Raw genomic sequence first — 21,205 nt, forward strand, 5'->3', positions numbered from 1 at the left:
AAGGAACTGTTGTTACTTTCTATTATGCTCTTCACTTTTATCTGAAAAGCAATACAGCTCATGAATACATAATTCACAATTAGCTATACACTACTAATCGAGCTACTAACATGTGTTATAGCTAGTCTGTATAGCTAACAGTAACTAGTTATAATTCAAGCACAGTCACTACCAAATGGCTAATTGAAATAAGCTAAAAACTGATGCAGGAGGACACCAGACATTGGCAGACAACAACGGTACCAGTTGGAATGACTTTTCAAAAGTTTTTTAGCTAGGTTATTTTAATACCGGTAGCTATACATATTATATATAATGAGACATAATAAAGATTAGGCCAAATATAAGTTTACTCATCCTCCAATACTCAAAATAGCAATGTGGGAGCTCTTTAATTATTATTATTATTAACTGGATAGTTGTATTTATTTAGCTAGCTACAAGATACTCAAAATGCAATTTCCTTAGTCTGCTCATCCTAGTTAGCTAGCTAACAACTTAGGTGCTGTATGGTTGCACTCAACCACCAGTCTCTCACACCAGTCAGAGATACAAAAAAATCCTTAAGAAAAATGGCAACGCGGGCGGGGAAGAGAAAATTTCAGTATTAATGACTTGTCTCAATCTTTAGAAGTAATCAAAGTATAAAGCTGAAGAAATTTCTATGGAACCATTTTCTAGTCAATTTTGACAACACACCCTGTAGATTTCATTACTTGTGCCTTTGTTCTCGATGCCCGCTCCAAGACTCCTGCACCAAGCAATTACGTATAGTTATTTTAGATAATTGTAAGTAGATAACTATAGTTAGTTAACTACATAGGCTACCAGAGCTGGTGTCTGGTAGACCCTCAGAATTGTATGTCCCCTTGCAAGCCAAAGTTTTCTGTATGTGTAGTTGTACCACAATTCTGTAAAGCAATACTATATTATTATTATTATTAATCAGTGGTCATAAGAACAAAATCATGATCACGAACAACCGATTGTGGGTTTCACCATAATGATTAAGGACGTAGTTATATTGTTCCAAGTCTCTGAGAGTTTTTTTGTTCAAGCATAAGTTTATTCGTCGACTGTACAACTGTATCCATTTTTTTGTGCGGTGACTCGCGCGGATGGCTGATTCCAAGAGGCCAGAGCTCGGGCCAGAGGGCTTCTCGTCTGGCTTGACTGACCACCAGCATCAAACAACACTGAAACAATCGTCAAGTGAGATATCTAACTAGCTAGCTATAGCTATTCATTTTAGCTATGTTTGTTTTATTATCATTATGATTAAAGTACTTGGTAAAGGCAGACTCGGAGCCTGTATACCAGAAGGCCTTATAAAGGCCTGTGGAACTGGGACACATGGTCCCACTAAAGATATTATATAGCTTATAAGTATCAAATCCTTAGCTATTGCACCTGTCAATATTTTGCCTCGCCTCTCCTGAGGGAATTAGACTGCACAGATGTACTATACTGAGTCAGTCTGAGTGGTATTAGCTAAAAGCTTGTCAAATACCCTACCACAAGTAAGGGATTTTGCAGAAACAGTTGTAGTTAATGTATTGTACATTTGCAGGTAGTTAATTATAATGCACGTATGTGTGAACTGGATTTCTTTGGTGGACTGGCCCCCTTGGACAAACTCACCCTGGCTGTCCAGTAGCATTGAAACTGGGTCAGTATACTGCTGACTTGGATGACCCACTGACCCAGATGGCAATCCAGTGTATTTCACCCAGATATGACGTGGAAAGTTGAGATGTATGGCAAGAACTGCACTTGACTAGAATTTCAAGTTATCAGTGTAACTGAACAGTTATATTATAACTAAACAGGCGAACTTTATAATTAATGCTCAGTCAATGGGTGTGGTTCCACATATGTATTAAGTTTAACAGACAGCTATTGTAGATCCTATACACACCTACATGGGATAAGAATTCGCACCCTTGCTTTACTTTGATGTTAACTAGGTGGTGAAAAGTCTGAACCATTGTTTTGCTACAGTAATCTTGTTGTCTACTGCAAATAGAGCAGAAAGGTAATAGTTGAGGAAAATGATATAACAGTAACAAAATTTGCTAAGAGGCCCGAGCGACTAATACTTTGGCTAACTGTAAGTCTTAAATTGTTCGCTGTATGAATTTCAAATTCAGTACGTAATTGTAGTACTGTATAAGCAATCAAACTCTTTCTCCATTGATAGTGCATGTTCTAGTCTTGCTGCTTGAATGATGAGACATTACAAATTTTGGCTAGCTTAAATGAAGCCTTCTTAGTTTACAATTTACTTTGTGTATCTTTGTTTATTGAACTGAGGTCAACTCATCGTCCCTAATTTCCCCTTGAATAATGAAATTATACCTTAAAGATCAGTTACTTATGCATTAATGAATGTAGAGAAGTGTTGATGGAGGTGTGAAAGTGTTATAATGTAGTGTTGGGGCAATTGCTTTTTACTTTTTAAAAGTAACTCATTACATATCAAGACACACGGTAGTGTGTCGTGCGGCCCAAGAAGCTGGCGCGCCACACCGTGAGTATATTTACAGGAAGAAAGAAAATGTAATTTTCACACCTTTGTAGCTCCATGATCCCTTATCCAATTGGAACTAGTTTCACTACAGAGGTGCCCGCCAGGTAGGCCACACTACATACCAAATTTGAAGGAAATCACCCCAGCCGTTTCTGAGATATGAGTGGCTAAAGTTTCATTTTAATTTCTTCATTTTTTATCTTTGCCATAGGGGGCTACAGGGGCTTTGATTTCTTTTCGCACACTTTGAAAAAATTGCTATAAAACACAAACTTGTACCTCCATTGTATCGATATTTGGCAGAAGTAAAGAGCGTATAAAGGTGCATCCGCGTACCAAGTTTGCTATGAATCTGATAAATATCCAAGGAGTTATGAGCGTTTATTCACGTAAAGAAAGATGAAACGTTTGTCATGGCTACGGAGTAAACTGAGTAGAGGAATAACTTGAAAATTCATGTGTACATATAGGCTGATCATCTTAGGAGTGCCTTTTGGTGGTTAGAACAGCAACAGACTTACAGCTACAAAGTTATAAAGCAAACACCGAGCAAGTGTAAAATCGCGGGATCGAGATACTCTAATAGAGTAGTCACTGGGGGAAAAAAGGTGCAAAAAAAATGTTGAAAAAAACCCAACTGATCATGACCAGAGTTCGAACCAAGGACCTCCATACTTAACACTTGCATCCTTAACCACTGAACCACTGCTATCTCGGCTGATCACTTCACTTAATTTCTACCTTATAAATGAATATTCTAGCTTAATAAGTAAAACTGATCTACCAATAGAAACTAGAACATTCTATGTGTGTTCTATTAGATGATTTCAGCGAAAGCAAAAATGTGCGCTCTATTAGAGCATTAGCACCATACTATTGTTGCAACACTTTGAGGCTCAGTCTAGTAGCTATTTCATCAAATCAGAGCCATTTTCGTATTGATCAGTGGTATATTTGTAGTATTAACTTAGTTTCGCCCCCAGGCGGTCTGCGAGCAGACTAGTATGACCGACTCATGCCAATCATCATAATCATCACAATAAGTGCTATGCTAGCAAAACTTGTGATACAACAGCCTGGAAATCATATCCCAGTAAAAACATCAAAACCTTGGTTTTGAAAATACAAAAAGAAGTGAAATCCACTCAAAAACAGCCAAACTATAAAAAAAAGAGTGCGACCCTTAAAAGCTTGGGTGAAAAAAGTTGTGAAATCAAAGGTGGCGGCCAAGAAATGGCTGCAATGATGTTGATGCTAATAATGACTGTGATTTATTAGCATTAACATCATTGCAGCCATTTCTTGGCTGTCACCTTTGATTTCACAACTTTTTTCACCCAGGGTTTTGAGGGCCGCACTCTTTTTTACAGCTTGGCTGTTTTTGAGTGGATTACTATTACTTGCAACTGAAACTATTTAGTTACAGTTACATGTTACCCATGAAATAAAGTAACTATATTACATAATTATTATATGTGACTGGATTTTGGAAAAACAATCCAAATTGCACATTAGAAGTTTCGAGATAAATGGTTTTAAAGAATTCAAGTCAGCATAACTCTCCAAGGATAACAAGCACACGTATGAAACTTACACCAAAGATGCATCAATCTGTTACCTTTCAGACCACTTCCAGTACTTGTAGCTGCTGGTAGAGTTTCCCACCAAATAAGATAGAAACTCTGAGCTGTTGGATGAGCGAAGTAGTATCGCGAGTGCTCACAAAGGGGTGGAGGGTGGGGGGGGGGGGGGGGGGGGGGGGTGGTGGGCTGGGCAAGGGCTAGACCTCAAAATGGAGGCAGACCACGATTGGAGTCCAGAGACGAGATTACAGGGCTGCGCTGGCTCCTTAGTGGCTGATATGTAGCAAAATCCAAAGAAAGATGTCTGGCCAACATTATCAGGCTGTCCACCAGTAAACCACTGATTCTTGCCAAGCCAGGTCCTTCACAAGGCCTAAAACTGCCACTCGAGCTCTACACACCATCCAGAAAAGACGCCTGTTGAAACCAGCCTTGAGTAGTTTGAGTGGTACTGAGGGTCAAAACTAGTAGTACAATAGTGTAGCTATCCACTGGTGGTGTTAGTTTGATTTTGCCTGATGTGCGATTTGGATCGGTTTTGTAAAATCTTGTCACATATTACTTTGTGTCCACAGCCTTAAGCTGTCACGTGTGCAACTACCACCATATCATGTGACATGATTGCATTGTTAGACAATGGTTAAATTTGTATTCAAGAGAAAGAAACAAGCTACACTCATGTTACTTCATTGTGGCTGGACGTTAGCTACTCAGTGGATTGGTAACGAGAGTAGTAACCTTGTAACTTACAGCAAGGGTAAATAATGGAATTCACTCTTGCTTGCAGTAATAAAATTACTTACTATTAGATTCATTACAGTAACTGCATTACTTATGTAATGCGTTACATTTGTAAGTAAAGAAACTTGAGTTATATTACCTGTTTTTATAGCATATTTCGTTATACGTAATTACTTAGTTACCACAAAAGTAATAATATTATGTAACTGGTTACATAAGTAACGCGTTATCCCCCAACACCGTTAAAACTTCAAATTTCTATCCCAGGTGTGTAAAAAATATGTAGCCAATGCATTTCCAGTGGGTGTGGTTTGTGCATATCTTCAAGTAGAAACACACCATACTAATGAATTGGTGTGGCTACATGCATGTATGCTACAAACAGCACCACACATTCCTGAGGCTGTAAGTGGGCATGGCTCACAAATGAAGCTGACCTCAAGAGTATATCAGTCAATTAGTGGGTGTTGCTCCATGTAAGCCTGCAGACAGCCTATAGATTTGTGCATGTGCATATACCTACAGACTGCACTACTTCTATACCAATAAATTGGTGTGCTTCTACATTTACTTACAAACAGTAATCTCAATAAGTGGGTTTGGCCATAGCTACAGGGGCGGATCCAGGGGGGGTTCAAAGGGTTCCATGGAACCCCCCTTTTGAAAGAACCTCTCTTACTCGAGATACTCTAATAGAGCAGTCAAGATCGAGATACTCTATTAATAGAGCAGTCACAGTATTCTTAAGAGGAGCAGTGTAGCAGGCTACGTGTGGAGTTATAAATAAGAAAATATAGTTGGTGAGGGACAGCTATTGTCAGCAGGTGATGACCTTTTTTTTGGTCTTCGACTCATAGCTAGGCTGAAGTTGCAATTCCAGAGTGTAACCCCCCTTTTAAAAGTCTGGATCTGCCCCTGTATTATTCTATATACTATCTATGGTTTAGCTCATGAAAGAAGCTGGGTTGCAGCAGTACTAGCATTAATGCACTTCCACTTTGTCAAACTAATTCATTTCACAAACAATTCAATCAGCCAGATGATCTGTAAAGTGGGTCAGACCAGGACACAATATGATCCGGTTGACCTAGGTGACCTGACCCAGTTTCCACTCTGTGCCAGTACAATAAATAAACGAGAATAAACGAGAAGTATATAATCAACACACTGTGTAACAGCCAGCTGTGTAATTTTTACAACCATTGACTGAATTTGAAATTCAACAGTTTGTAATACCCAAGGGGTGTGACAAGACATGAATATAAATCCCATTTAGCATAATAGTTGGGGTGTGGCATTGTGCCTTATTGAGCACATTTCCATGTTCTACAACTAGTTTCTTCCTGGATGCCACAGTCTATCTATAGCCTACACTAGCTAGCAATGAAATCACTCCACAACATTGTTTCATAGTTGGATCTTACTAATCTAGGCCTTCACAGAAAGTTTAAACAAGACAGCACTTGCACTATTTAAACGATAATTATTTTTAGAGCAGCTTAACACACTTAAATGCCATAATGGCATTTTCAGTGATTTCAAAGGCAAAAGTATGAAGTTTGGCCAGTAGGAAAGGTCACAATGTAATACACTTCATATAATTGTCGGTGATTTTATCACACACACGAATTGTAAATAAATTTGGGGTGTGCGCACTATTTTCAGAGGGGATTTCAGCTGAAACCATTGTAACCCCTCTGTATCCGCCACTGATTACGCAGTAGCTATCTATGTAGCTATAGGCCACTGACTGAGCTATCAAAAAGCTGGACTATATACACTTCTCAGTCTGGGATCACATTTATTGAAAACTTCCTGAACCTGAAACCACCTCTGGATCTGCCACTGGTAAATAACCTCATGTGGCTCAGTTTTCATTTTTGGGGGAATTCCCTAGTTGCTGAAAGGGTAAACTGTCTAACTATGCAAAAGTAACTTCACTAGTGAGGATTTATATACAACCAAGGTTTTATGGTTAGCTGCTAACGAGAAACCAACTTTCATATCCTTGGGTCCTAACTCACCGCATGAATCAAGTATGAAAAAAAATTTTAATAACGGCTATTCAGGTGAATTTGGTGCCAAACTCTAGTGAAAGTTGGATAAGGCAACACAAATTCACCTGAACTGTTGTTATTAATTTTTTTTGCCATTAACCTACTGTCACAGTTATTTCTTGGCCGCCACCTTTCATTTCACATCTTTTTTCACCCCGGATTTTTGGGGGCTGTACCCTTTTTTTTGCAGTTGGCTGTTTTGTATAGATAGAATGTTCTAGAACAATCCAGTACTTCTCTATGAAATCACAAACGTTTATTTATAAGCAGAATTAAGCGAGGTGGTCAGCCAAGTGGTTCAGTGGTTAAGGATGCTGGTGCTAGGTATGGAGGTCCCTGGCTTGAACTCTGGTAAGCTATTTTAGACATTTTTGTGCACCTTTTTACCCCACGATGAATGCTCTATTAGAGTATTTCTATCCCGTGATTTTTAACTTTGCTTTATAACTTTGTAGCTGTAACTCTATTGCTAATTAAACTATCAAAAAGCACTGCTATGGTGATCAGCCTATGTACACACCAATTTTCAAGTTATTCCCATATTTGGTTTACCCTGTAGCCTTGACAAAAGTTAGATCTTTTTTTATATGAATAAACGCTCATAACTCCTTGGATGTTTATCAAATTCACAGCAAAGTTGGTATGTGAATTCACCTTTATGTGCTCTTCATTTGTGCCAAAGATCAATGCAACCAAATTACGCATTTACATTTTATAGAAATTTTTGCAAGGTGTCTCGAAGCCCTGGTAGCCCCCTATGGCATAAGATGAAAAAATTGAAGAAACTAATTGAAACTTTATGGCTAAATAAAAGAATATAAAACACTGAATGCCCATGGCTGTTGTGAATTTAATCAAATTTGCTGTGTGGCCTATCCTACCTGGTGGACAATTATAATGGGCTTTGGAGAAGGGGCCATGAAGCATGCATGCGTGAAAAAACTGTTTTCTTTCATCTTGTATACTCATGATGTGGCGTGCTGGCTTTCATGGCCCACCGCACAATGCACTATTGTGTGTCTTGATGTACATGCCCTTTAAAACTTCATTGTACATGTATAGACCATACCTTACTTGTGGGCAACTTGTATGCTTTATTTGGGTTATGTGATTGGGAGCTTAAATTCAATGTTTTATCCATTACATACTATTCTGTTGACTGATTTACTGTACATGCAATAAATTGTATATACATAGGTACAACTAGACCAACTCTAAAGAAGCTTCAAAATGCTTGGGTTATTACTAATGTGGGCTCCAAGTGGTATCAATTGGGAATACAGTTGTTGGATGAGGATCAAGCACCACAGTTGAAAGTTATTAGAGCAAATAATGATGATGTGACAGGATGTTGCACTGCAATGTTTGACTATTGGTTACAAACTCATCCCAATGCCAGTTGGTATGAGCTAGTGGCAGCACTGAGGGCACCAGGTGTTGAACTGAATGGAGTAGCTGCATCTGTGGAAAGAACATTTCATGGTTTGTCAACACAATAATTGTACCTGAACACATAAATATGCATTATAGAAGTATCAAAGTATATACGCATCAAATGTAGATCTGTAATAAAACTATGTGAATGGCTGAACAAAAAATGACATTTCAATTATTTTATCATTAATTTTATTCAAAATCTTAGTTACATTTATGCACCTACATGCGTATTTTGCAATCCCTGGTTGTAAAAAATAATGTCCTTATACTGCTTGAAGGTTCTTAGTTTACTAATTTGTTAAGCTGCTTTACTGTAGTTGTGCCCAGTTATACTGAGAGTAAAATGTTTAAGTATATGGAACATAATTGTTTTACTAAGTTTTAAACTCTCAGTAAAACATCAGCGAGTGTAGGTTTTAGGGCTGAGCGATATTGCCATTTTAGTATCACGATCAATACTGAAGCCACTATTCACGATACTGAATAGTTCACGATACTTATGAATAAGTCAATCATAGCTGCTGCTACATACTGTATTGCTCAGCATTCCTGCAGGAAATCCTTATAGGTGATAGTAAACTAGCCACTATCATTCTTGTTTACAGTAACAGTTATTGTAACACATGCTTTGAGGTTATGTTGTGGTGTTCACACCTCTCTGCAGGGGAAACCAGGTGGGTGGACTTTACCACTTACAAGGATTCTTAGCCTAGTACTGCATAACAAATGGATTTTTAATGACAGTAATGTACAGGCCTGGTATCACGATAGTTAATAACAAAATATCGCGATATTGATACTGTCAAAATATCGCAATATATCGTTAAAACGGTAGTATCGCTCAGCCCTAGTAGGTTTACTGAAAAACTACTAAAATAACAAACAATTAACTGTTCCATATACTGAGGATATACCACTCTAGTAAACAAAGAAATTTCAAGCAGTGTTATTGGTTGTATCCATAGTAATGATTTGGTAATTTTGCATTTTTTTGTTTGTTTATTGTTTATTAACATGCACAATCAACCTTTTCATTTTATACCCCTTATTGTTCAGGTGACATCACATGCTAAATACCATCTAAACCAAAACAGCCAAGCTGTAAAAAAAGAGTGCGGCCCCCAAAAAGGCTAGGATGAAAAAGATATGAAATCCAAGGTGGCGGCCAAGAAATGGCTGTGATGGTAGGTTAATGGCAAAAATTTTAATTACGACAATTCAGGTGAATTTGCATTGCCTCCTCCACTAGGATTCGGCACTAAATTCACCGAATTGTTGTAATTAAATTGTTTGCTATTAACCTACCATCACAGCCATTTCTTGGCCGCCACCTTGGATTTCACATCTTTTTTCATCCTGGCCTTTTTTGGGACTGCACTCTTTTTTTACAGCTTGGCTGTTTTGGTTTAGATATCACTTCTCTTTGTATTGCAAGCCGCAAAGCCAGCCATTAACTGGCTTTGGTGCTTCCTTTTGACTTGTTTATTTTTTCTTTTCTGCAGGAATATTGGAACAAAGGAAGAAATGTTGTTAACAGTTTTTTGTCTGATTAATAATATTTGTATATTTAACAATGAAAGATGATTTTGTTTCCAGCACATATTTCTACAGAGTGATTTGTTTGTAGCTGATCCCTATAAGGTAACTTGTATCCAGCTGATATCTCTACAGGGTGATGTAGTTGTAGCTGAACTCTCTAAAGGGTGATTTGTTTGTAGCTGAACTCTCTACTGGATGGTTTCTTTGTAGCTGAACTCTCTACAATGTAACTTCTTCTAGCTGAACTCTCTACAATGTAACTTATTGTAGCTGATCTCTCTACAAGGTGATTTCTTCTAGCTGATCTCTCTACAATGTAACTTCTTGTAGCTGATCTCTCTACAAGGTGATCCTTCTAGCTGATCTCTCTACAGGATGACTGGAACTCTCTACAGGGTGATTTGTTTGCAGCTGAAATCTCTACATGGTAGTTTCTTTGTAACTGACTTGTCTGTAAGGTGATGTCTTGTAGCTGATCTCTCTACTGGATGACTTGTTTCTAGCTGATCTCTCTATAGAGTTATAACTTTCTCTATAGAGTTATAACATGTTTGTATAGCTGAACTCTTTACAGAGTGGCTTGTCTGATTGATTGCTGAACTCTCCAGCTACACGGTGACTTGTTTGTACTACAGAGTGACTTGTTTGTAGCTGAACTCTCTACAGAGTGACTTATACTCGTAGCTGAACATTGTATAAAGTAACTTGTTTGTAGCTGATCCAGATGAACTCTCTACTGGATAGCATTTTTGTAGCTGAATCCTCTACGCAGTGACTTGTTTGTAGCTGAATTCTCTACAGAGTGACTTGTTGTAGCTGAACTCTCTACAGAATAACTTGCAATGTAATGGAATGAGCATCATGACTACATTCTAAAGAAAGCCTATAAGACTCTGGGACTTGTACGTAGAACCTTTTGTAAAGCCATTGTGCCTTCGGTTACGCTCAAACTATATATATCCTTAGTAAGATCGCAGCTCCTATACTGTGCACCAGTGCGGCGACCTCATCTCTTAAAAGACATCTCCAAAATTGAACAACTTCAACGTAGGGCAACTAAATATATTTTACAAGACTTCTCCTCAGACTACAAAACACGGCTGAAAAAACTCAATTTGCTTCCATTAATGTACATCTTTGAAATATCAGACATAATCTTTTTTGTCAACTCTCTGAAACATCCCACTCCAAGCTTCAATATCAACCTCTACATTTCATTCTCCCATAGTACTACAAGATCCAATTCAGTCAAGCTACACCACAACATATCCTTTACTAATAAAGAGCGTCATTTTTATTTCAACCGAATCTGTCGCCTTTGGAATTCCCTACCAATCATTGATATAAGTTTGCCTATAGAAACCATCAAAAGACGCATCAAATCTTTTCTCTGGAATCATTTTATCACAAACTTCAATTCTACTGACCCACACAAATATCACTATCTCTGTCCGTGTGGTAACTGTGTCAGCAATCATCTTGTCATGAACTTTGATCTCTTGTAGTTACATACAAATTGATTTATAATTAAATAAATAAGTAACTTACTGTAGTTAAGTAATTAATTTTTGTAACATACTCAGGCCACTAGCACAGGTTGCTAGTGGACCCTCAGCATGGACTAATATTGTTTTCATGAATGTATAACCACTGTATCTGTATGTAGTTGTGCCCATGCTGAAAAGCCTTATAAATAAATAATCGAGTAAGTTATAAACGTAGCTGAATGCTCTATTAGGGTGACTGTTCTATTAGAGTATCTCGATCTCCCATATGCTACACGTAGTTGGCTTTGGAATCATAACTCAGTGGTTTGTACTCCGATTCTTCTGTACTACTGCAAGGACTTTCTATGATAATTATAGACGCTTTGCAAAACCACGCCCACTTTTTAAAAACTATGGTAACCGACCGGCCACCATTTTCATTGGGGCCGGTACGAATAATTGCGATTGCGCAGCATTGAAATTGGATGTTGACAGCACCTCAAGCAGAGCAGTATTGTTAAACAACAGACTATGGGAGTGTTCAGAGTTTTAAAATTAGTGTTTCTGATTAGATGCAGCTGGTTATCAGGGTTGAACAGGGCGCAAAACGCGACTGCTAAGCTAGTCAGTACAAGCCGGCAGTGCTGGTATATACTGTGTTCTCAGCTGCTGCAGACATCACTGAAGAATAGTTAGACGGTATCTTCAGTAGGTAAGTAAATACATAAAAGCACTCACTGCTCTGCAAGGAGTGTGAATTTTCAATTGCAGAAATGAGAGGGTATTGCCATGCAAGCTGCAATGTGGCTCACCAAGACCTCAGTTCCACATACTTGAAGACGGTATCCTCAGTAGGTGAATGAATACATAAAAGTGCTGCTCTGCAAGGTGTGTGTGCCATACACATTGAGTATTTTCTATTGCAGAAACAAGAGAACTCATTGCCATGCAAGCAATGTGACTCACTAAGACCTCTGTTCTACCTACCGGTATATGCATACATCTTTTGAACGAAAAATCAAATTAATATCTGAAAAGTTTATATATAATAATGCATACAGTTTGGATTATCAGCTTGTAAGCTGTTTGAAAGCAGTATCTGGGGATCTACAAAGATATGTGTCAGCACCACAAGCAGTGATTGCAAACAACCAGCACCATCCAATATGCCATCCTCATTTCATGTAGCTGCCGTGGCTGTGGAATTATCAGTTGTTCCTATAACACATAAAGTATAGTTAATCATCCATTCCTTTCATATACTGTGTGTAACATAGCTAGTACTCTTATGAGTGTACAGAGATAGCCATGTGCATAATGATGACACAACTAAAACTGATGACGAGTATAGAAATTGTGTAAAAATCATATCCTCATGTATTAGTGTACTGATGTACCACACTACGTCTTGTCTCTGTCAGATACACCATGCTATCTTCAGATAAGTGAGAGCAAGAGCCTCACCACACTATACACTAACAGCTTTACACTTCACTTTGAATATATAACTTAACATGTAGCCCTTCCTCTTTTCTGGATAGTCTCTTAATGTTGGACTTAATGTATTGTGCTCCTGGCTTTTCCAGCAAGTACAACAGAGTAATCATTCCAATATTCTCACAGTAGCTGGCTAGTATTAGTGGCAAGGGTAAGTCATGGTCCAGCCTGAGTGTGACCGGCTGGGGGGGAACTCAGTGGCTTGAATCTCAACACATTGAATACCAGAAGACAGTATTTGTGAGTTGCATATTACACTCACAATAAGTTTTCATTACTTCTGTCTGATAACAAACTTGCGGAGAGTGAAACTTTTAATCGAAACGACTTTCTTCACCACAGCCAGATTTTCAATTCTCCAAAAGCAGCGGCTGGGTGTCGATTTCCAAGCTCAGTTCACCCAAAACTTCATCATTTCCCGAAAACAAACTTCTCCTTTTCCAAAAGGAACTAAACAGCGGTGCTGCAAAGCAGTATAAAGGAATATGCCATACGCCACTATGAACACTGGCCCCAATGAAAATGGCGGCGGCTTGGTTACTATGGTTTTTAAAAAGAAGGCGTGGTTTTGCAAAGCGTCTATTCCAGCTACACACCAATTTTCAGCTCATTGCTCTAAGCAGTTTGCCAGGTAGGCGTGAAAATTAATAGTTTTTTTAATTTATAAAAATCGATCGCGTAATTGTGACACAGGTTGGGTTTTGTGTCATATCTCGATAGCCTTTAACTGGATTCCTTTCAAACCACAAAAAGGCACTCCTACGATAGTTACTCCATCTACATAGCAATTTTCAGCTCATTCCTTCAAGCGGTTTACCCTGTGGGCGTGACAGACTTTCGACCTAATTTTACGCAAATAATCGGTCATAACTCCATCAATGTTCATCGGATTCCTACCAAACTTGGTACTGAGATTCACCTTAATGAGCCATTTAAGTGGTCCAAATTTCAGCCCGATTGGAGAACGAATTCGTGTTTTATGGCGGATTTTGCAAAGTGTGTGAAAAGTAGAAGAAAAAAAACGAAGAAAAAAATCCCAAAGTTTGGCCGCTCGTATCTAGGAAATGGCTGAGGCGATTTTCTTCAAATTTGGAATGTGGACTCCCCTAGCTAGCCGGCACTTCTGTAGCAACTTTGGTGTCAATCGGATCAGGAATCACGGAGCTACAAAGGTGTGAAAATCACGTTTACTTTCTTCCTGTTAACATACTCACGGTGTGGCGTGCCGGCTTCTTGGGCCGCACGACACACTACCGTGTGTCTTGATTAGCAATCTTGATTTATTTCATAGGTACTTAAGTTCCAAGGATAACTTTAATGCCTTTGTTTAAATTTTATATGGAGGTGGATCTAAACGGAGCTTCAGTAATAATGCATTTAAAAATTTACAGAAGTGTAGTGTGGTACTATTTGCAAGTGTACCACTGGAATCTATATAAAGCTGAAAAGCCATCTGTCTGTCTGACTGTCACGCTGCTTTCTCACCAAACTCAGTGAAATTTGATACATTCAGTGCTGGTAACAAAGCACTCATCATCTGGCTACTCTAAGATTATTATCACGAGTTCACGCATGATTCCATTTGTTCTCTACAGCATGTAGAAGAAAGCGTGAGCTACATTTCTTTAAAAACCTCAGCACATACTGTTCAAGTGGTAGAATGCCTGACTAGCATGTAGGAAGTTGTGGGTTTGAATCCATGTGTTGGCAGTGTTGGGCAAGTTACTTTGTAAAAGTAACTAGTTACATATTACATATTACTTGCAACTGAACTATTTAGTTACAGTTACATATTACCCATAAAATAAAGTAACTGTAATAATATTACATATTATATTACTCTGTGTCCACAGCCTTAAGCTGTCACGTGTGAAACTACCACCTTATCACGTGACATGATTGCGTTGTTGGACAATATGCAAATCTTGCGAAGCTGGTGGATAAGCTTCATTCAGTAGGCCTCGTTACTTCGTTGTGGCTAGGCGTTTACTCAGAGGATAACTAACGAGACTAGTAACTTCCCGGGAAAAAAAAAAAAAAAGGTCACAACAATAATAGCTAGTTATCCTTTACCAAATATATTATATCACGTATGTTATGTAAAATAAAATCCTATTTATAGCTTCCTAAGTAAGCTACACTTCCCCATGAACACTGTGACTGCTTTATTAGAGTGATTGGTGATTGACTGCTCTATTAGAGTATCTCGATCTTATATACATTTTTTAAGGGAGGGGGGGGTCCCCCCCCTGGATCCGCCCTTGACTTCGTTACTTGTAGTAATGATATTACGTAATATTAGACTCGTTACAGTAACTATATTACTTATGTAACGCGTTACATTTGTAAGTTAAGTAACTTGCGTTATATTACCTGTTTTTATAGCGTATTTCGTTACATTACTTTGTTACCACAAAAGTAATAATATTACATAACGTGTTACTTATGTAACGTGTTACTCCCAACACTGTGTGTTGGCAGATTTCTTTTTCATTTTAAACAGTACCTTTTTATACACACTTTTAAATACTCGCTTTTAGTTCATTGTATCTTGGCATGCAAAGCATGTATTGACGAGGAATTTTAGCAAGATTAAATGCCCATCATCTAGCAACTTGAGTGTTGTAGCAAACAATATGTGCTTTTGTTTGTTCTTTATTTAATAGTTATACCATGGCTGCGAGGGATTTTGCTGATATATACACCCAAAGCCCGAGGGCTGCGGGTGCATATGTCAGCAAAATCCCAAGCAGCTGTGGTATAAGTGATATATACCACCTGGGGCGCACTCACCTAATAGGTGAAAGAACTAATGAGAACTCATCCCATTTGTTTTATACAGTAGCATCTGAAAATCGATCGTGGTTTTAAAAGCGTGGGCTACTAGCCATCGAAACGTTGTCCATACGTTAAAACGTCATTAATATGTTACTATGCTTCAACACACTATATTGGAAAACTTGCGATTGTGGGATTGAGTTTATATTATTACCATTTTTGAACTAAGTTAAGCCAACTAACCTCGCTATTGGGACAGTAAGTAAGTTATTATATTAAGTTAAGTACTTAGGACTGTAAGTTACTAACCTATTTCAAAGTAGCAGTAGTCGCTTTGCTGTTCTGTGATCTGTTCAAAGGCTGATATGTGGTGGGTAGAAATATGCATCCACAATCGCCCAAACGATTATTTTATTATCCTTTAGTAACAATCAACTAGTCTGTCTTAGCCTATTTACTAAACTTAGCAACTACTACAAAAACGAATCCCACAATGCAAAGCTCTGTCGCTCAATATAACGAGTCAAAGCGTCTCGTTTTCTTTGAACTGGCTGGGCATCAAAGTCATTGGCAAACCGCTTTCCCATGATATTGCCCGGGCAATATGCGAGTTAAACACCGAGCAGCGCCTTTGAACGCCCATGCTAAAGTGGTATATATAGAGTGATGAAGGCACTGATGTAGGAAAGGATAACTGAAAAGTTGAACTACATTCCTGTCAAAACCATGCACAGACAAACAATTGTGGCAATTTGTGCACCTCCCTTAACCAATGTGGGTTCAATCCCCACCTAGACCATAAGTTTTTTTCACTTTTGGGACCTTTTTGTTCTATCTGTTCCATGCAAGTCTTCATCCACAAACTCTTATGTTCAATTTTCAGCACTGGCACATAAATTCCTTACATCATAGTGATTCTTATAGCACTTTTGGGGTAGGGCAGGCAAATTGTCAGCATATTTTTCCATCTGTGTGTTTTCCAGTGTGTTGTAGTAGAGTAGGTAAAAGCTTCTTTCGCACTTACAGCTGCAGTATCCAGAATATCTACATCTATGTTTTAGACACATAGGTGTGCACTGACATTCAATACTGTTTCTTCAGTAAATAAGTAACTTGCATGATTGGACAGGTATATACTACTGATCAACTGTGCATCTGAAAAATGACATTACTGGAACCATGCAGATACCATAATTTACATTGAGGTTTCTGCGTACATTTCACTCTAAAGGATCATACATTGTCAATTACACTGTAGGATTTTAAAAGTGGGCTTTTGTATGGCAAGAAGTATATGTGTCACTACAACATCAGAACTGAAAGTGCATAGTAGGCCAAGTTCTGAACCTTTTGCTTGCCATGCAGTAATTATAATTGCAAAATAAGTTGGTTTTAAATTATGCACAAGTTCATTTCTCTTTTTTAACAGTAAGGCAAACATCATGTAGAACTGAAACTGCATGTGTACATGTACACCATCTGTCAAGTAGGTATACTGTATATACAATTGCCTTAGCTATATGCAGTTTAGCCCTGCATGCGGATCATGTACTTTAAAGTATCAACATGCATGCTACACAACAATAATATTTATGCTTGGTTCCCAGTATATTAATTATTGTTAAATTAGTTGTCCTGCATGTAAAGCAGGTATACCAATGTATTTATTTGTTCTTTACGGTATGTTAATATCACTGGTAGGGAAGACTCACTGAATAATTGAACTACATTCCTGTCAAAACTACAAACAAACAACTTTATCATTAATTTCAGCAGGATGCCATAAGAAAACCTCACACTCTTTAAGTGACATCACCATGCACACATACATGAGCAGTGCTGGTGTTTAAAGCTTGGTCCCTGTTCCTGGAATTAAAATGTTTAAGTCTTGCATGTAGGGCTACAGTGCTAGTTTGGTAGAAAATGCAAACATGCCAGGATTTTACTCAGTGTCTTAACTTAATAATATATAATGCAATGAATTGTAAAAGCAGATAATTTTTGCTATACAGTACAACAGTCGCAGGCATAAAATGTTTGCAGAACTTAAAAAGGGCAATAAGCAAATACAGTCAACCGCACACAAATATGTGTAGTCTAGCTAACTATTTTAGTCTAAAATTCATTTTAATAAGAATTGCTAGTGGTTACATGGTATGTATATAATTATATTGTAGCAAGACAGCCAGAACAAGATTCTGTGCAGTCAAGTGATATGGTTGCACAAAGCCATGAAGGAGAGGCAGTTCCATTTGGTGAGTAGAATTGTTTGTATGCCAAATCATGAATGTATGCAATCTGTTATAACTAAGTGTAGTTGTATGCTTACAGATGGTGTATAATGTAGCTGAATCAGTTATCCTTTTGTACCTGTGAACATGGACACCGGTTCAGCATAATTTAATTCTTGTATCAAACAGTACAGTAGTACTGTTAAAGTAGGGATCGTGGTGAAAATTTTGTGTGCTGCTAGAAAAATTCCGCCTTTAAAAATCATCCTATAGATATTTTATGAGGTGAAATTCACCTTTACAGAATAGTACCAGTCCATATAATATACAATACAGCATAAAACATAACAAAACACTTACAGGTGGCTAGATACAGAATTTTTTTAAAAAAATTGCTAAAACTAGAATTTTAGACTCACTGCCTGGTGGGATCTAATCGACAGAATGGAACGAGGCGGAACGGAATCAGGGGCTAAACCACGGAACAGAACACTTTTTAAAATTAAGCTTGTAGCTGCATATGCTCTTGCAATTTATTAGCGGCATCTCTGCTGATAAAGCATAGATTATATATACGTATTCCCTATATAATCTATGATAAAAGCAGTGATTCAAAATACCAAAGGATTGATTATGGGTTTAGTTGTCATTAGTAACGAAATATTAATAATTATTACGGGATTAGTTTTCTTATAGTAATGTTTTACCTCCTGATGTCAAGCAAGAAGCTTCCAATACGACAAGGCAATTCTTGTTACATTATGTATTAGACTTAGTTGTTTCTGCTGACTATGACATCTGAGCTGCTATTATGGTCTCGCTTTTGTTAATGTAGAAGGCTGAAGAGGAAAAGCAGCTGGCCTATTCAGTTAAAAGGGTGTTATGAAACTAAGGAAATTTGTAAAGTGTTTGAGAAACAGATGATATGCAGCCATATCAATGACAGAATGTGGCAATCAATGAAATGCAGAATTGAAACACTGCCAGTGCAGTAGACTAAACATTATCATTATGAGTATTCTCAGTAGTGAGTTGAAAGAACCTTCTGTGGCTGCCACTAATAAATCACAGAAATAATGTATTATTTTCTAGTCTTGAATCCAATACTCTTATTGAGGGCTATCGATAAGGGAGGGCTATCAGTCTTCACTAGCTTGGGTGATTAGTTGTACTGATGTGAGCGCCGTGGGTTATTAGCCTGCACTGGAGCACGTGGGAAACTGTGCTTCATTGCCCACAAAGAGTGCTTTATTGTACAATTAAAGCACTCTTTGTGGTACAATAAAGCACTCTTTGTGGGGCATAAAGCACTGTTTGCGGGCACAAAGTGTACTTTATCAAACAGTACAGTAGTACTGTTTAAGTAGGGATCCCCCGAGAATGACACGCGCCACCTAAAATGCCACCTTTAAAAATCATATCTTACACCACAAAAATCACCTTTATGGAATAGTACTGGTCCATACAACATGAAATACAGCATTAAAAACAAGAAAACACTTACCGGTGACCGGATATAAAATCATTTATTTTTTTAAAAATCTCCAAAACTTGAAAGTTCATCTCACTCTCTCACTGACCACATTCGCAAGCCTAGATCCCAAACAAAGCAGTGCACGGTCACCATTTCACGCCACAACAACAAACTCACCAGTGGGATGTGCTTTTTGGGGTTCCAATGAGTGTACCCCCTGTGCGCTTTGTCTTTCCTTTTATCTTCAGTCAGGTTGGTTGTCTTCTTTTTCAAGCATCGAAACCATACCAAGGTGTTAATTTTTCGTATCAACACTTTTCTGTAGCGGGGTGCTTATAATTTCAAGCGTTGCATGTAAAACATAAAATTAAGGCTGCTGAGTTGTCACTTCGACTTTTGCCAATGCCTGGACTGCAATCGACAAAGAGATTTGTTACTTAATAGACGGACTGATCCTTGATGGCTTGTTCCTCTGAACACACTGACTCAGCCACTCTGCCAGACGGTGAGATCAGGTGAGTGATTAAATAGTAATCGAGTGAAAATTGTATTACTTCATCCTGTTAGTCAAGACTAAGTTCCAGACAACTGAAAGGGTCTGTCTGTTTGAACAACTTCTGGCCCGGGTAAATAGAACGCGGACCATCGTACTGGCACAGGTCATAGATCTGAGCGCTGCTGCTACTATGATCAAAGGTAAGCTATGCAAGCTACGTACTACGGGCCTATGTGCTTCCAATTTTCCATTACGTACAGTATGTTACCATTTGTGCATCAGAAACCTTACAATTACTTTAATTATGATGTAATGTAATTATGATGTAATTTGGACTATAAAAACAGACTTTTTGATTGTAATTGTGCTGCTGTTTGCTGCTGTGAATAAAGATTGTTATGTGTTAAAACTGCGCTTTAGAGACTATCCTACCAGGGGAACCCTTTTACAGTGGAGGTCCTACCGAGATCCTGCTACCAAGGAGCTTCTTAGTCAGCAGGACTGGAACTTTTCAAGGGGGAGAGGAAGAAAGGTCATAGAGTTGACAGTGAGGTATACTGTAACTTGTAGAAGAGTAGGATATAAGCAGTTTTAGGAAACACTGTGTAGTCCAAGCATTTTACTGAACAGTATAGTAGAACTGTTAGTGGACAAATGGACTCCTTACCTAGTGTGGTGGAAGGAGAAGCCTTCCCTTTGGGCTCAAAGAGGCTTACAGTGAGACATATGCAGCAGCTGGAAAGTGGCCTTGACTGGCCTACAGCAGCCACCAAGAGTGACTTGGAGGTAATGATTAATGGGAAACTAGTGGACATGTTTCATGATCCTAAGTGTGTTCAAGTGATTGTTTCAGTGACTGAGCAAGGAGAGGAACTGTCATTGAGGGATATGGATGGAATATTCCTGGTCATTCCACCATTGTCTAGGATGGTAAGTAAGTCACCTACTCCTAGTGAGGGAAATTGGAGTGAGGAAGACATGGACTTAAGTATTGAACTTACTCAGTTACGCCACTTATTACAAGGTTTGGAGGAAGGAAATGTGGCTCTAAAAGTAGAGTTAGAGTCAACCAAGGATGAAGTAGCTCGATTGAAGGCTGACCTCAGTAAGGCCAATGAACATGTATTGGAACTCTGGCAGGAAAACTGTAAGCAGCTGATAGAGTATGACAATGCTGTAACAGAGAGATGCAACTAGTCAGGGAACAGTTGCAAATGAGGGAGCTAGAGCTAGCCAGATTGAAGTTGTCAAACTTGGGAAAGACAGAACTCTCAAGTGAAGTGACAAAATTAAACATTAAGAGCACTGATGCATTCAGAGAAGGTTATCAGGAAAGGCCTGATATTTCATGTTCT

At 38.3% G+C, this 21,205-nt stretch overlaps 1 protein-coding gene across 1 annotated transcript; it reads left to right on the forward strand.

The window, feature by feature from the left end:
• The first annotated feature begins 989 nt into the window (after positions 1–989).
• LOC136255771 (uncharacterized) lies at positions 990–21,147 on the forward strand. The gene is made up of 5 exons (XM_066048660.1): positions 990–1,212; positions 8,109–8,393; positions 17,827–17,904; positions 20,271–20,402; positions 20,446–21,147. Exons 1-4 carry the CDS (start codon positions 1,119–1,121, stop codon positions 20,387–20,389), a joined length of 576 nt encoding a protein of 191 aa, XP_065904732.1. The 5' UTR covers positions 990–1,118; the 3' UTR covers positions 20,390–20,402; positions 20,446–21,147.
• The last annotated feature ends 58 nt before the right edge of the window (positions 21,148–21,205 follow it).

This window comes from Dysidea avara, chromosome 5, assembly GCF_963678975.1.
Source record: "Dysidea avara chromosome 5, odDysAvar1.4, whole genome shotgun sequence".
Classification (NCBI taxonomy): Eukaryota; Metazoa; Porifera; class Demospongiae; order Dictyoceratida; family Dysideidae; genus Dysidea; species Dysidea avara.

What these genes read in the sequence shown, in the direction of transcription:
- LOC136255771 (XM_066048660.1), top strand. Translation starts at nt 1,119, where the DNA reads ATGGCTGATTCCAAGAGGCCAGAGCTCGGGCCAGAGGGCTTCTCGTCT. An exon ending in AACACTGAAACAATCGTCAA is followed by an intron (nt 1,213 to 8,108) that starts GTGAGATATCTA and finishes GTATATACATAG; the next exon opens with GTACAACTAGACCAACTCTA. An exon ending in AGGAGAGGCAGTTCCATTTG is followed by an intron (nt 17,905 to 20,270) that starts GTGAGTAGAATT and finishes ACTGCGCTTTAG; the next exon opens with AGACTATCCTACCAGGGGAA.